Source organism: Neospora caninum, chromosome IX, assembly GCF_000208865.1.
Source record: "Neospora caninum Liverpool complete genome, chromosome IX".
In the NCBI taxonomy this organism is placed as follows: Eukaryota; Apicomplexa; class Conoidasida; order Eucoccidiorida; family Sarcocystidae; genus Neospora; species Neospora caninum.
The window spans coordinates 3493196-3509855 of NC_018390.1; the positions used below are offsets into that span (position 1 = coordinate 3493196).

A 16660-nucleotide genomic window follows, 5' to 3' on the forward strand; every position below is an offset into this window, starting at 1 on the left:
AGGACCGAGGGCGATACGCGTTGCAGAACCCGTTCCGCTAAACTGGCGTTTTGTGTTGGAGTGGCTCATCAAGCCGTCGAGACTGCCATCGCGAGGAACAGACACGGGACAACGCCGTTTGCTTCTTCCTTGGCGAGACCGTGTATTTGATCGCGCATCTACTGGGTTGGCCTGCCAAGGAAGAAATGTGGAAAAGCGGGCGGCGAAACCGACGTCCGTTACTGATTGCAAGTCTTCCGCAAGTCCTGTGAACAAATAAGGCTGCACCGTTTCATTCCGCCGTTTTTGAAAAGTCGCAACCAGAAACACCCGCGAACACTTGGGAGCGCTGCACTGGCTGCTGGAGACTAGGATCCGTCGTGTCACTCTGCGGCGGATATACCCTCCTGGGTGGTGAGAATCCGTTTAGCTGGCTCAAGATATTCTGTTTACAAGCTGATCCTTTTTCCCCAGGTTCAAACCAGACAGCCTGCGGGGGAGCAAGCAAGGCGGAACAGAGACGCCCGTTACGCTCAGACTTAGTGATTTAGAGGCGAGCGGCTCTCAAAGAGATATCCGTCTCTCTCGCATTTTCCTGTGATGCACCGCTCAAGGGCTGTACAACCAGCTGCCACGCACAGGAAACGGGATGCGACTGGAGCGTGCATTCCACTTCATAAGGCGTGTCGCTCCAGTTAGGCAGCAGCCTTCCAACGACTCGTGGACTGTTGTCCAGGGAAGTGTGTATACGCGACACACAGTCTCCTTGCAGTGTGAGAGCAAAAAAGAGCCTCCTCTCCCAAGCGCTCGACCCCCGCCACAGCGGTTCGTTTTCGCACACTGACGGCCACGGCACCCGGAGTCTAGACACAGCCATTCGCCACGCAATGCACCACTCCGAGTGTATCCATGGACAGAGAAGTACATGGTCCTTTCTTCCCGTGTCTGCTCTTAGGCAAGAAACTGGAACCCCACAGCCGCGCGATTCATCCTCTGCTGCCACTACCTCTCTCAGGCGTCTGTTGCTCCACTTTCCCTCCCACAGTTTCAGCTCGTGGGTTTCTCTTCTTTCCGCTATATCTCCACAGCCGCGCGTTTCGTGTCTCTCGCGGGTGTCTCTTCTCCGCCCGCGATCCCCGCCGGGAGCCTTCCCCTCTCCCTCCTAGCTTCACTCCCCTCCCTGTGCCGCAGCCGCTTCACCTGCGCTGCCTGCTTTCTTCTCCCGCAAACGCGGAGACCGTGCAGAAGCAAAAACTCTTCCCGCACCTTCGCCTCGTCCCGAAACTTGAACGGAAGGCGTCGGCACCCCGTCCTCGCGCGCGTCGTGACCGTCGCCTCCATCCTCCACGGCCTCCTCGGCCGCACGCTGCTTAGACTTTCTCAGGAACTCAGAGAGAGACCACGCGGTCTGAAACTTTCTGCTGGCAACGCAGAAGCTGCATAGTGCTCTTCTCTCCCTGACAACCCTCGAGGCGGAAACCGTGGCGGTAACACTGGAAGAAGGCGTCTCCGTACGCGCCGCACTCGCGGGTCATTCTGAAAAAACAACACTCTCACAGGATAGGACTCTGCTCCCCCTAGATCCACCTTCGTTTTCTCTCTGTATGTGTCTTCTCTCCCTGGGACACACACACACTGCCTCTCTCTCGTTTGTCTCTTTCTGTCCCTCTCTCGGGTACGGACAACAGCCACATAGAAGAGAGTCAGCCGCGCTGTAGGCTCATCTTCACACGCGCGTGTGAAATGTGCTGGCCAGCCCGCGGAGAGCGCAGACTCTCGAGAGACCGAGGATGCGCGACGAGAAGCCTTCAATTCGACACCCACCGACTGCTCGTGCCAGGCAGTTTCACTTGAAAACGAACTCGGAAACGGTTGCTTACACATCAGCAGCCGCCTGGAGGGCGCGTTGCCGAGCGCTGTGGCAGTCAGCCTCCCAGCGTTGCGGCCCCGCCACTCGGGCACATTGCTCCAAATCGTGGAAACTCGACCGGGCTTCGAAGACGCTCTGTGAGGAAAAAAAGGACAGGCCGACAAGAGACCATTCAAGGGAAGTCGCCAGAACGCGAACTATCGGGTGAGAAAGAGAGACTAGGGGGAGAACAATGAAGAGATCCCGGAACGGCGGGGCAGAAGACAGCGACAAGGTAGCCACCAGAGACAAGGGGCTGTCGAGAGATTGGGCGTCCCAGAGCGAGGGAAGACGAGACACGAGATGAAAGGAGTCCCAATCGGTTCGTTCGCCGGTGAAGAAACTCCCGCTTCTCCACCCGGTGAACAAGTATCAGCGTTGCATTTCCCTCTGTGAAGAAGTGCTCTGGACAGTGCGCATGCGTTTGACGGCGCATCGCGCTGTCGGGGGTCTAGCCATTTTCACACAGAAACAGAGACTGCCCCTTGTTTTTGACGTCTCTGCTTTCCAAGGCGCACACGCAAACAGAAACAACCTGCGTCTCTCCACATACGTCTCCGTGGAACGAGGGCGAGGAGACGGCAGTGTGTACACGCAACCACTCAAAGAGAGGCGTCATCTGCGCCCGTCTCCGCTAGCTATATCGATGAAATATATATATATATATATATGTATATATATATATATATGTATGTATATGTATGTATGTATCTGCGCACTTTTGTGGTAAGGGAAAGAAAGCATGCAAGCAGCCACCACCATAGCTCCACAGCTCTTCCGGTGGACCATTTTTCCGGAAAGAGAACAAATACACACACAAATACCTATCATATGCATGTGCACATTTTTATATTCATTCACATACATATAGGATAAATATATATGTACCCTTGTGTACGGAAAGTCTGCATACATACATATATATAGAGAGGGAGAGAGAGAGAGGAGGGCTGCATGATTCCTGACAGGTTTGTGGGTGTGGTGGGAAGCATCGCTGAGCCTCGTTCTGGCCTGACAGTCAGCGCCAAATAGCAGAGGGAGGATCCCTTTTTTCGACGAGAAAAACTTACAGCCATGGTTGTGAGAGCGACAGAGGAGAGAGAAGCCGAGACGATGGACCCAGCGAACCTGGTGTGGCAGGTCGGGAAAAAATCAGTACCGACAAATTGCTCCGAAAAGAGATTAAAAGGAGAAGAGCGCACAGAAAAGAGAGACAACCGCCTTGAAAAATCAGACAGCAGAAGTTTGGCGAGAAGGGGGGACAGGCGTCGCGATGCGCGACTTACTCTGGACGCGTACGAGAAGAGAACGCGATTTTTGAGAAGGGGGAAAGCGCAAAGAGTTCTGTCCGGGGGAAGAAACAGGCACGTTTGGGAAGAGCCGAGAGAAGAGAGAACAAACACCGGAGCGCGATTCTGCCTATGTTCGATTCGTTTTCTTTCTTCCTTGGCTTTCGTGTGCCGGACCGGGAGGAGCGAATCTGGCGCTCAGGCAACCGGAGGGCGATTTTCCCGCGACTCGCGTTGCCACCCTTGACATCACAGACAAGAAAAGAAACCTTTTCTCTGTTGTTCTGCAAATTTTCTTCGTCTGGCGCCTTCGCGCAGTCTGCATTCCTGAAACCCTCCCGCCGTCTCTCTCCGCACATGCGAAAATTGGGGTGTATGTACACGCGACGTCTTCGCGGGCACCAGACACCTGATCGTCGTTCCGGAGGAGACAGGTTTTTTTTCCGGGCTCTCTCCTCTCTCTTTGGGCGAACGCGCAGCCATCTAGCGGGTGTTGCTCTCTAAAGGTTCGCGTTCTCGTTGCGTGTCCACCGAGAGCGACGGTTTTCTCGACCAAAATCTCCAACCAGGAAAATCCCAACTCGTGCCAAGACACATGCTTGAAGAGGAACGGGAGGCGAAAAAACAGCGGGACCGTTTGGAGAGCTTTCAGCGAAAAGCGCAGAAGAACATGTGACCCTCGCAGTTATCCGAGTCTGTACACCGTGAGCGGCGATTCGTCTGCTCTCTGCATGAATCTTTTCACCCCTCCAAGTCGCGTTCTTTCCCCCCTCCCTTTTCCCTGTTTCCGGGTCTGGTTTTTGTCGAGGCGCGAGAAACAGGCACGGTGCGGAAACCTGGTCTGGGGCCAGAGAAAAGCGGAGGTCTCCGGCGGCTGACCCGGTCCTCTTTTTTCTCAGTCGGCTCGCGAATAAGAAATTCACATCCTTTTTCTCTCCCCGAAGATAGTCCCTGCCGTCTCTCCTCCTGTGACAAACCAAGCAGAAAAGGGCGAGAGTGCCGCGGTGTACACCAATGCATACCCTCAAAAATATATACAGATATACATGTATGAATCTGCGGAGCCGTGCCCATCATAAATTCGAGTTGCAGAGTTCACGCATATATTTATATATGTAGGGACGTGTAAATAGGCGTATTTGTAAGTTTCTGTGAGGAACTGCAAGTACATCTGTACATTTTGTGTGCTGATGTGAATAGTGAAACATTCAGCTATGTAGGTCGTCTTGTGGGAGGTATGAAGCCCGTACGGAGGGGTTTCTCTCCACCGAGATGGATCCTGGTCGGGTAGGCATCCTGTCCTCTGTTCTTTATCATTTTCTGCCTCTCGCTCGTTTCTCGTGTTTGCCTGGGATGTTTGTCTCCTTCCATGAAACAAAAGGCTCCTCGGACACAGCGTTCGGCCCCGCTCTCTCTGGTTTCTCACGTTCCTCCGCAGCAGTTCCAATCGGCACAGGGTGACTGTCTTCTTACGTACTTGTCTTTCTTTTCCTCTCCTCTTCCGTCTTCATTTTCCGGTTCCTTGGAATTTCCCTCTCCTTTCTCGTCTAGTTTCTCACCCTATTCCATCTGGGCCCCGATCCGTTGTTTCCCCGGTTTCCCCCCTCTCTTCCTTTTCCTCTTCTCGACACTCCCTCCTGTCCCTCCTGCTGTTCCTCCTTCGCCTGTTCCTGTCCTCCTCTCTCCCAGTTTGCCACCATGGGGATTTTTCGCTCCGAGGTGAGTTCGCAGGTGGATCGACACCAGCAGATCGGCACTGCGAATCATTTGTTAGAGAAAAGACAGGAGGAAGAGATGCGTCGGTTTTCCTTCATAGCAGATACGCGACATCACTGCGAAATATCCATGCTGTCCCCCACACGGCCCCGATCTATATGCATCAGACTCGCCTTTCTCCTCTATTCGTCACATATATACACCACTTTTGCGCACACCCTTTTGCATATACTTCATATAGGTGCACATATCCACAATACCCCACGTCTATCGATATGTGGATATCCGTTTATCTCTTCCTGTCTCGCATGTTGCTCTTGCTGGCCCTCGATCTCCGCGTCTGCATCCAGTACTAACCCACCACTGCATTTCGAATTATAAAGTCTTGAATCGCCAGTGGGGCCTTTGAAGCGCGAACCTCAGATATGCTTGTCTTTTCACGTTTCTATCCATGCATAGCTGCAGACAGGGCTCTCCGTTTCTGCGCAACTCTGTCTGGCCATCTGCCTCTTTGCCTTTCCGCTGCGTCTCCGCTGTGCTCCCTTCTCCGCGCTCTCAGAGGCGGAAGCATGTGTGCCGCTTCTGCTTTGTCTGTTTCCCCCTTCGACATCAGGCGCATGCGTTTGCCGTCTCTCGAGCCTCTCCTGTCTCTGTGCTTCAGACCATGTGCCGAGGAACCCTCGTCCTGCCGAGCGAAGGCGCGCGCGACTTTCTCGACGCGATCGGCTCTCGAGTCCAAGTCCAATTTGTGGACGTAAGTCTACGCTTTTTTTAGCTTCGCCTCTTCCTTCTCTCTTTTCTCCTCTACAGTCTCCTCTTTCCTCCTTTCTCCTCTCCTCTTCCTTCTCTCTTTCCTCCTCTACATTCTCCTCTTCTCTTTCCTCCTTTCTCCTCTCCTCTTCCTTCTCTCTTTTCTCCTCTACAGTCTCCTCTTTCCTCCTCTGCCCTCTTCCTCCTTTCTTTTCTCCCCTCTTCCTTCTTTCTGCATCTCCTCCCCCTTTTATTCTGTCTCCAGGTTTTCCTCTGTGACCCTGTCCTCTTATTTTTTCGCCGTCGTCGCGCTTTTTCTCTTCGTCGGTCTAATCTTTTTTTCCTGCCGCCTCGCATGGACTTTCTTTTCTGTTCCCTTCCGCGTCGCAGATGAACGCGCAGTCCCTCAGCCGCCAGTACAAGCGCTACGTGCAGCGCCTGGAGGAGATGGAGAGAATTCTTCGCTTTTTGTTTTCGGAGATCGAGAAGCACACGTCGACAAAGTTGGAAGATCGCCTGGATCTCGACGCCTGCGATAGCGACGACTCGCTCTCGGACTGCGACATTGATTTCGCAGCCCCTTCGCGTCCCGCGCTACGCCCGTCGCCGACTCTTTCGGGCGCTCGCGAGACGCGACTCGGCGACAGAGCGCTCGCCGAGGCAGCGCTCGAGGAGGGAGGACACTGGAGAACCTTCTCTCGCCGCGACCGTTCCCAGTCTCGAGAGAGAAGCGAGAGGCGAGAAGGCGAGCTCAGGCACTTTGCCTGCCGGGGGACCGGTGGCGGCTCTGCGTTCCAACTCGACAAAGTGGAAGAAGCTCTGAACAAGCTGTACACGCAGTTTGTTCGCTTCTCCCAAAACAACGAAGACTTGCTCCGACAAAGAAATGCAGCGGTAAGACAAGAAAGCCCGATGCGAAAGGTAGCGAGAGAAACGAGAAGGAAAGGTAGCGAGAGGAATGATAAGGAAAGGTAGCGAGAAGAATGAGACGGAAAGGTAGCGAGAAGAATGAGAAGGAAAGGTAGCGAGAAGAATGAGAAGGAAAGGTAGCGAGAGGAATGAGAACGAAAGGTAGCGACGGAAGGGGAAGTCAAAAGAGAAAACTGTTTCTGAGGGGACACAGATATCGCCGGGTTCCTTGTGGAAAAGGAAAACAGAGCATCTGGGTGCGGCAAAACGTCAGCTGGTCAATGCATTGCAACAGAACTGCATGCGTTACAGAAGCACGGGATTCGCGCGAAAGGGAGGCTCTGTGGTCCAGAGAGAGCCGTGTCGAGAGTCACGAGGCGAAAAAACGGGGATGCAGAAAAAAGCGGAGACGGAAAATTCGAGCCGCGCGTCGGGGCCGACCGCCAATCCAGGCTGCAGCCGATTTACCTACCGGGAGACAGAGAAAGCTTTCTCTTTCCTGCACTACACACGCGTGAATGCATATCTATCTATATGGGTCTGAACATATGGACATGCATGGATTTGTATGCATTTTTTACGTTTGTAAGCAAGTGTATACTTTCGTGCGTGGGCAGCGTGGTCTTTACAGGCGACGCTCGTGTGGAAAGTGAATTTTGCCTGTTTTCGCAGATTGAAGAAACCAGCCTTCTCCTCCTCGCTCGGCACCAACTCGCGCTCCCTGTCCACAGCGGCCGAGCAGCGAGACTCTCAGCTGCAGGGATTCTCGACGGGTGGGTGGTCCTTCTCTGTCTCTCTTGTCTCCTCCTGTCGTGTCTCTTTCTTTCTCTCTTTCCCCTTTCCTGTGTGTTCTGTCCTCTATGTGCGCCCTGCTCTTCTCCTTGTCTTTTGTCTGTGGTTTTCTGCTGTCTCGGCGTCTTTTCTGGCGCCGACCGACGCCCCAGCTGCCTCGGCTTCTCTGTGTCGCAGAGACTGTCGGTTTTTCCGCTTCAATTGTTTTCGCATTTCGCGAAAAAGACAAAGGATTTGGGCCTCAAACATGCGCGCGTGTGGTTTGTGCGTCTCGCGTGTTTTCATCCTCGCGATCTGCTCGGTCGGGCCGCCGCGGTCGATGTCGCCTTCTCGCGGATTCCCTCCCTCGTTTCTTCCTGTGAGCGCTCTCCACCTTTGCACCTTTCTGTCGGCAGAGCAGTTGTCGTCGCGAGTCTCCACGCGAGATTCTCTGCATGCGTCGCTTTGTCTCGTGTTCTCCCTCCTCCCGCAGATCTGCCCTCACCTCCGACCTTCGTCGGCCTTCCTCGCCGCTCTTCGAATCCACGGCCAGCCTGTCTCTCCTCGAGGCCGGGACATCGGGCCTCTCAGGACGCACCGAGGCTGGAGCCCTAGGCGGTCGCGGCGCCTCGCCCCACGTCCCCCAGCGCCTCGACGGCTTCGGCGAAGAACTGGGTTCCGAGTTTCGGTCCATGGCCTTCTCCTCCGTCGCCGGTGTCATCAACAGCTGCGACCAGGTGTGCTCACGCTTCCCTTCCACAGCTCTGATTATCGAAGAAAACACAGCTGCGATAGGGTCACTTCCTCCCTAGGTCTTCTTGACGAGTGGAGATCTGAACTACCTACAAGTGTGCACCTTCACATACATATACATAAGTAACTATGTGGATGTGTGTAAAGAGAGGCATCCACATATGGCGTCCGGAGAGACAGAAAGAGAGTGTGAGGTTACAGGGTCCAGTCTAAAGAGAGGGATAAAGATCGTAACGGGGTTTTGCCTGTGACATGGGAAGGATTAAGGAATGTGGACAGGACTTGGCCGCCGGTTTGGATATCTGCAGGAACAGTTGGATGCAAGGTGCGAGCCTAAACGGTGTATCCTTGCCTACGCCACACCACAGTCGATGCAACTCTCCCTCGCTTCGTCTCTCATTCTCTCTGTGTACGCATCTCTGTACCGGTCCGTCTCTGGATTCTCAGTTTTCTACCCAGAGATATGTGTGTATGTCAGCGGGGGGGGTGTCTGTGTGTGTACCTCATCGACACGGAAGAACGCGCAGGCTCTTTCTTCTCTTTCAGGAGGTTGGGTGACTAGCAGAGCCTCGAGAGGAGTTTCCGTGTCGTGGAGGCGTATACCACGCGCGTGTGGTTCCACCTCGGATGTGACCTTGATTTCGAAAGAGAATGAGAACGCGTTTCTGCGTCGTTGTCCTCGTGTGTTTCAGGAGAAGTTCGCACGCGCCCTTTTCCGGTCGATGAGGGGTAACGCGTACACATACTTCCAACCTGCCGATCTGCGTGACTTCCCCCCGGACTACGCAGTACGTCTTTTGTTTTCTAGGAAAAGTGTATTTTGTGACGCGGTCGTGTCCACGTCTTCGCGCCTTCACATCCCTGAAGTGTCCCTCTGCCTCCACCTTCTCTCTCCTCTCCTTCGCCCTTCCCCCCTTTCCGCTCCTTTTTCCTCGGCTCTTCTCTCCCTTCCGCTGCTCCGTCACCTCCCCTTGCGGGCCTTCTTTCCCCGTCTCCTACCTCCACCAAATCACGGGTCCCATTTGTGTTCTTTTTTTGTGCTCGTGGCTGCTCAGACGACGCTCAAGTCGAAGTCTCTCTTTGTCACCTACTACCAAGGAGGGCGTTCGCCTTCGTCCGCCGCGTACGAGAAAGTTATACGTCTGTGCGCAGCCTTCAACGCGCGATGCTACGCGTGGCCTTCGTCCTACGAAGAAGCTGAGAAGCGGTTCGTTGACGTCTCGACCCTCCTAGCAGACAAGGAGAAGGCTCTCCAAGCTTACGAGCAGTACTTCCTCTCGGAGATCTCGATCCTCCTCGAGCCTGTCGACATGAGTTCCGAGTTGGGGAGGCGGGGACCGCGCAGGCCGCTCATCGAGGAGTGGCGGAGATTCTGCGTGAAAGAAAAGGCGATCTACGCGACACTCAATTTCTTCGAGGCGAGCGACGTGACCATTCGCGCCGACTGCTGGTTCCCCGCTCAAGACGAAGCGAAGCTGCGCGTTGTCCTTGCGGAGCAAAGCAACAAAAGCGTAAGCTCACACCTTTAAGAAAAAGAGGACTCCGGAGCGGACAGGAAAAAGGCTGGCAGAGAAGCGAAGGCGAATCCACAGAGGCGGCGAACGTGCGGAGGACAAAACGAAAGCGAGCGCGAGGTCGGGAGAGAGTGAACACGCGGAGGTAGCTTCGCGGCGCGCGGAAGAAGTGGGAGAAGAAAGAGAAACAAAGGAGGAGGGAAGAACAGGGAAAACAAAGACTAGCGCACGGAGAGAGGAGAGCTCTGTGTTCTCCTTGGAGAACGCGCGGGGCGAATGACTGCGATGAGTTCTTGGCGAGACGCGGGCGAGGATCCTGCGTCTCTTTCTCCTCTGTGTTCCGGGAGGGCCTTCTCGGTCTTGAGGCGGCAGGCGCTCTCAGAGAACCTCTCCTTTTTGGTGCTGCGCGCGCGGGGCACATGAGTGACCACCCAACGCGCGGCGTTTTGTTGCCTTCCCGTGTTTCTGTCCAGCACGCCTCGGCGTTCCTACTTCTCCACCCTCCCGCGTCTTCTCCGTCGCCGCCGACCTTCTTTCGGCTGCCACCGTTTCTCACCCCGTTCCAACAGCTCGTGGACACGTACGGCGTGCCGAGATACAAAGAGGCGAACCCCGCAGTGTTTGCATGCGTTTTCTTCCCCTTTTTGTTCGGCGTCATGTACGGCGATGTAGGCCACGGCTTGATTCTCGTCCTCATTGCCGCGGGGCTTTTCTACATCAAAGCGAACAACCGCGTACTGCGAATGAAAGGCGAAATGATAGACATGCTCCTGGAAGGAAGGTACCCACTCTTGTGTCCCAGCAACTCTCTTCTCTACACCCATCTACATATACATTTATCCGTCTAGCCCTACCCGTGTCTCGACGCAGATATGTGGGTGTTTTTCTGTACCTTTCGGTCCATTTGCCGCTGTCTCTAGTCTCTCTTTCTTCTCGATCTCGCAAGTGTAGCTGTCAGCAAATGCACCCATTTACCTGTCTATCTAGATCTTTCTCTCTGTGTGTCTCTGTCTTTTTGGCCGCGACTCAGCGTTTATCGATCTGTATCTGTGTAGATACGCTCAGAGGCTTTCTCCTTTTCGGGGCGGGTACTGGAGGCAGTCGGGTCTCCGGGAAGGAGAGAGACGAAGCGACGTGCCCCAACTGAGACGAAATCCGTTATGCCGTTCGCGTCTCGATTATCTTCCGGGAAGTCTCTCTCTCTCTGTGTTTCTCCCTCGCCCTCGCTGTCTCTCCTCGGTCTCTGGACGCATCTCGTGTACACAACGCTCTCCCACATCGATAGGAATGCTCAAATATATCCATGTATATGCAAATCTGTGTGTATGTCTCTTCGTGAGCGTGCGTGTGTGGAGAGGTAGGCCGATGCCTTTTCACTGCGTTTTGAGGGCTCTCACGGTTTCCAGGAGTCTCGGAACAACCTGTGGGAGTGCCCCGTTCCGTTTTCGCTCTGGTGCAGACACCTCATCCTTCTGCTCGGCGTGTTTGCGACGTACGCGGGAATTATCTACAACGATGTGCTTTCTCTGGGCGTCGATCTCTTCGGCTCTCGATGGCAAGTCGCCTCGCCGACCTTCGACGACGGCCGGAGTGACATCGCCTTTCCTGCGGCCTCGTCGCCCGCTGGGCCGGCGACTTTCCACGAACGCGACGGGGAGAAACTGGAACCGATGACAGAGGGTTTCCCGTACCCCGTCGGATTCGATCCGGCCTGGAAAGGCGCTGTAAACGAGCTTCTCCTCTTCAACTCCTTCAAAATGAAATTCTCCGTCATTGTAAGTCTGCGGATTCCAAACCGGCTCAAAACGGAAGACCGCGAAGACAGCCAGCGCTGAACGCGCCGGATGGACTAGACACGTGCTCTTCAACCGAAAACGCCGAGAAGTCCCTCGCTGTGAAAAATGCTACACGTATTCATAAATACATATATAGGTATATATACGGATATGTATATATATATATATATATATATATATACATATGTATATGTATATGCGCATATATATATTTTTCGATCTACTGATGTCTCTGTGTCTGTATCTGTATATCTGTCTATTTCGAAGTATTCTCTACCTGTAAATGCTCTAATCTCTTTATCCCCATTTGTGTTTGTGGGTCTGCCGTTCGTGGAATTCGTGGACGTCTCTGCAAGCCTGGCCGTGTCTCTGCGTTCCTCTTTGATTTTCCGTGTTGTGTTGCGTATCTCTCGAGCACCGCGATGCCGTGTGTGGCCCCCACGGAGTCCAGGTGTGAGTCGCGCGTTTCGCGCATCCCACGCGACTGCTCGTCATCTTGTGAAAAAAATGTGTAGGATTTCGGTTGACCGTACGTTGCCAGATATTCGTGATCAACGCTTCGTCTCCGCTCTCTCTTGGTTGCCCACTTCTCTCTGAAGTTGTGCGTCGCTGCGTCAACTGGAGGCTCTTTTTCGACTTCTTTTCCTCGCTTTTTTCTCAGGTCGCCTTCTTCCAGATGCTTTTGGGAATCGTACTGAAGGCGCTGAATGCGCTCTACTTTCGTCAGTTTCTGGATTTTTTCTTCGAGGCGCTTCCCCAGCTCTTCCTCTTTGTCGCTCTAATAGGCTACATGACCTTCCTCATTCTCTTCAAGTGGCTGACGCCTGTGGATGCCTACGCGAAACCTTCCCTCATCAACGTTCTCATCGACATGCACATGGGCGGTGCGCAGCCCGACCCTTCGCTCATCATGTTTGACGGCCAAGCCGAAATCCAACAAGTAAACATCTTACACAAAAAGATCCAAACGTTAATGCAGCACTTCACACAGAGAGAGCGAGATGTCTATAAAGATAGCATCTATCGATATATCTGTACATAAAAATCTATATGTATATGTATATATATGTATATATGTATGTACACTAATGCACATATAGATGCATATATCTGTGCAGAGATGGAGATGCAAATGTGCAAATGCACATGTGGGGATGAAGTTGATAAATAGACACGAGGGAGAGAGGGGATGTCTGCCTCTCGTAGACCGTCTGCGAATGTATATCCGGGTGATTTCCATTCAGCCAAAAATCCAAATGTATATACATGGATATGCACATATATATATATATATATACATATATATATATATCCATATATATATATCCACATGAGATGTTTGCGTGTTCAACTTCCAGCACAAGCATGTGGCCTTGTACGAATATCCACGCGTGTAAACTCTCTGCACCGAGAGACGTATCTCTCTCTTCTCATGGAGTCGTGTCGCTGCTTTTTCCTGGAACGGGTTTTGCTTGCGTGTTTGTCTTTCTCTGGTGCGGTCCGTTTTTTCAGGTTTTGCGACTCGTGGTCGTGCTGTGCATTCCGGTGATGCTGCTGGCGAAACCGCTGTGGCAGCTGTACAGACAGAAGCGGGCGTCTCCGACTGCGCGTGCGCTGCAGAGCTCCTCGAGCTTCGCGTACCAAATGCATCGCCCGGGAGGGAGTCGTCCGGCGTCTCCGGGGGATGCGCCTCTCGCATCTCCCTTTGAGGAGGAGCGTGAGAGCCTCGTCGTTGTCTCTTCTCGTGCGCTTCCTGGTGGCAGAGGAAGGTCAGCGGAGCGAAGTCTTGAGAACGGCGAGGCCGTGACGAGCTCGCCGCCTCTATCCTTCTCCGTCTCTCAGGCGCCGCGTCCAGTTCGAAGTGCGAGGAGGGAAAGACGTCGTGAGGAAGGCCTGGATTTCGACGACGACCGCGAGTCGGTCGCGAGCGGGACCGACGCGGAAGAGCAAATCAGCGAAGTTTTCATCCATCAGATGATTGAAACCATCGAGTTTGTCCTCGGGACCATTTCCAACACGGCCAGCTACCTCAGGCTCTGGGCACTTTCTCTTGCGCACCAGCAACTCGCCCTCGTCTTCTTCGAGAAGACCATCGGCCTCGCTCTCCAACCCGGGACGAATGGATTCGAAATGACAGTTAAAGTAAGGCTTCCGCGAAAAAAAGAGAGAACGGGGAAGCGGAAGAAGGTTTGCTTCGAGAGAGGGACACAGTGCCTGCGCGTAGATAGGTGTGCGGCCTAAGCAAAAAGAAGAACCAGAGAGACAGGGGGGGATTGCCTGCGTCGTCTGGTCCTGGAAATGTTCACTGGGGGCCGCGTCGGCGTTTCGTTCCTCATCCGGTTTCTGCAAAGAAGGCCTTCGCATCGTCTCCAGATTCTTCTGGCGTCTCCGGGGGGCATGTTGGATTCTTTGGCGCGACGCTGCGTGGGTCTTTGCAGTTTGTGCTTCTTTTCCCCGTCTTCGCACTAATCACCTTCTTCGTCATGGTCGGAATGGACAGCCTCGAGTGTTTCCTCCACGCCTTGCGTCTCCAGTGGTAAGTGCAGAGAGAAGAGATGGGAAGAAGAAGCAGCGAAGAGAGGGGAGACACGAGGAAAACAGAGAAAAGGCAGACGAGACACGACAACACGGGAAAAGGGGACGGAGAAGAGGAGGGCGAGAAACAGAAGACGGCACAGAGAGTGAAGCACAAACGGCCAGAAAAATGACACACGCAAAAAGAGGAGAAACGCGAGAGGACGGCGGGAAGCGGGATTAAGCGAGAGAAGAAAACGAGAGAGAGAGAGGAGGCGAGACCGTGAGAATTTTCTTTCTTTTCAGGGTCGAGTTCCAAGGCAAGTTCTTCAAGGCAGATGGCCACGCCTTCGCCCCCCTCAATTTCAACAAAATCCTCCGAGAGTCCCGGTCGCAAGGATCGTGAAGTCCTTCCTCGCCACTGTCTCTTGTTCTGGCTGCCAGGCGGTCGCATTCTCCATTCCCTGTCTCTGCTGTCCCTTTTCTGTCTCTGCTGTCTCTCTCTGCCGCTCGCTCCTGTATTTGATGCCTCCGTTTCTCCGTTGTCTTTGCTTCTTCGCCTTCACGTTCCCGATAAGACACTCTGTCGTCCGCCGCCGTCTCATGGTGAAGAGGAAGACCAGAGTTTTGAGGAGACAGGGGGTACGATAAAGGCGGGAATGCGAGACAAGAGCCTCCTTCACTTAGCTTTGTTTCGAACTTCTTCTAGTAGCTCTGCGGTTCCTGACGTTCGCTTTTCTCTTCACTTTTTTTCCTTCCCACTCCGTCTCTCTCTTTTTACGTTTCTCTTCCCTGGTCCTCTGTGCTTCTCCTCGTGTTCGTTTCTCTTCGAGTCTTCCTTTGCGTGTCAACTTTGTTTTTTGTGAGCCCTCAAACGGTCTGTTTTCAAACGCTTTCGCCGTCCCTTTCTCCTCCTTCCCCCGCATGCGTGCCTTTCTCCACGCTTCCCTGTCTGAATGTGGCGGATCCTCTCACGTGCACCATTATCGGAGTTGGCTTTCCATGGGAAACCCGCAAGTTTGCGCGTTGTTTCTCCGAAAAGAACAGAAGCGAGAGAGGTGATTCTTGCGTCTCGAAGATAAAGGGTGAGAGAGATGGACACGAACCGAGGCAGTGTCTCGACACCCTCCAAGTTCTCTCGTCTGTGTGTAATGGGGGGAGAGACAGAAGGAGAGAGGTTCAGCGACGCAAGACACAGAGAACACAAGGAGAAGGGAAGAACACAAGAAGCACACCTAGGAATGCAGTAGATGAGTGCGGGGAAGAAGGACGAGGCACCGGCAACCCGCGCGCAAAATCACAAAGCTTTCGAACAACACACGCAAAAGAAAAATTAGAGAGGCTCGGAAGACGCCAGAGAACGAACCCTTGACGTGGAGACTTTATAGGTTTTTGTATCCATAGGTATTATGCATTTACATAACAGTATTTATCCATATATGTATATATAGATGTATATATATCAGCTATCCAGAGGTATATTCTCACAATGAAGTACAGGGGAAAATGCATGGGTATATGTGGAAAGTTAGGCACTTGCGTAGCTCGCGCAGTTTGACTCAGAGAAACTTTCGGTTCTGGACGAGCCTCAAACAACTTGTCACTGGGCAGAATAAATAGACCGTTACCAAATCCATTATCCTTAATATAAATAGACAGATCTAAGTGGACACTGCAGACCCCCTGCGACGTTAGCGAGAAGCGCGGGAACGCAAAGCGAGTCCAGTTTGATGTAAAAATTCTCTCGCCGGAGAAGAAATTCCAGCGAGGGATTTTCTGTTTTGTCACTCTCAGCGAATCTGCGATGACAGATGTATATACAGACGCATATATGTATGTATGTATATATATATATATATATATATAAATGCATATATATACACTTACCTAAACCCTATATATATATATATATATATATATGGATATGAAAAATGTGATTGACTGTTACTGGGGCTCGCCTGGCGAGTCCTACATCTTTTCTCTATTTGCAGGCTCGTGGGAGGTGATATCTCGTCTCTGACGATGAAGCAGGCAGAGAGAGAAGAATGGACAGTGAAGCGTGAGACAAAACAGAGGGGACCGGTTGGCGAGAAAACTGGAGACTTGCGATGTAGAGGCGACAGACGTATCTCCCAGAAGCGCACGAGAGAGGACCAGATGGAGAAGGCGGTGGAAGATTCCCCTGCAATTTTGGTTCGAGTCGGCAAAAAGTTTTGGTGGAAGCTGTATCCTGTGTATCCGTGTTGCTGCATTGATTCTTTTCTTGGGAGAGAAAACGTATTTTCTCCTCTTCCTCTCTTTTCTACGTTTCGTCCTTCCCCTTTTCTGTCTCGTTTCTCGTGCTCATCTTCCTCCTCGCCTCACGCACAGAAGAGAAGCGCTGCCTTTCCATTCGGAAATCCACGCCCCATGTTTTGTCTTCTCTCTCCTCTCCGCTAGCTTTTTCCCCGCCTTTTCTCAACGTGCATGCACACCACCGCTGTGTGTCCTGCCTATCAGAGCCACGTTCTCCCGCGTCTCTTCGTCTTCCCTCTCTCGCCTTTCCATTCCCTACGTCTTTTCTCTCTCCCTTTCTCTCTCGTCTTTTCTTTCTCTCCTTTCCTGTTCTCGTTTCTCTCCCTCCTCTCTACCCGGCCGTCTTGTCTTGTCGGCTGCGGGCTGTCCTCTTGTTTCTCGCGTCTTCTCCGCAGGGGCGAGAGTGCTGAGCTTCATCCTTTCTTCTTCCTAAGACATCTTGCAGCTTTGAGTTTTTTCGTTTCC

The 16660-nt window shown here is 52.9% G+C and overlaps 1 protein-coding gene across 1 annotated transcript; it reads left to right on the top strand.

Moving 5' to 3' along the window:
• Positions 1-4875: 4875 nt before the first annotated feature.
• NCLIV_042690 (putative vacuolar proton-translocating ATPase subunit) lies at positions 4876-14306 on the top strand (the record flags this gene model as incomplete). Its single annotated transcript, XM_003881186.1, has 13 exons — positions 4876-4896; positions 5555-5647; positions 6034-6537; positions 7225-7325; positions 7817-8060; positions 8769-8864; positions 9132-9587; positions 10064-10371; positions 11050-11365; positions 12048-12326; positions 12899-13528; positions 13825-13922; positions 14207-14306. 13 exons carry the CDS (start codon positions 4876-4878, stop codon positions 14304-14306), a joined length of 3246 nt encoding a protein of 1081 aa, XP_003881235.1.
• Between the last annotated feature and the right edge of the window lie 2354 nt (positions 14307-16660).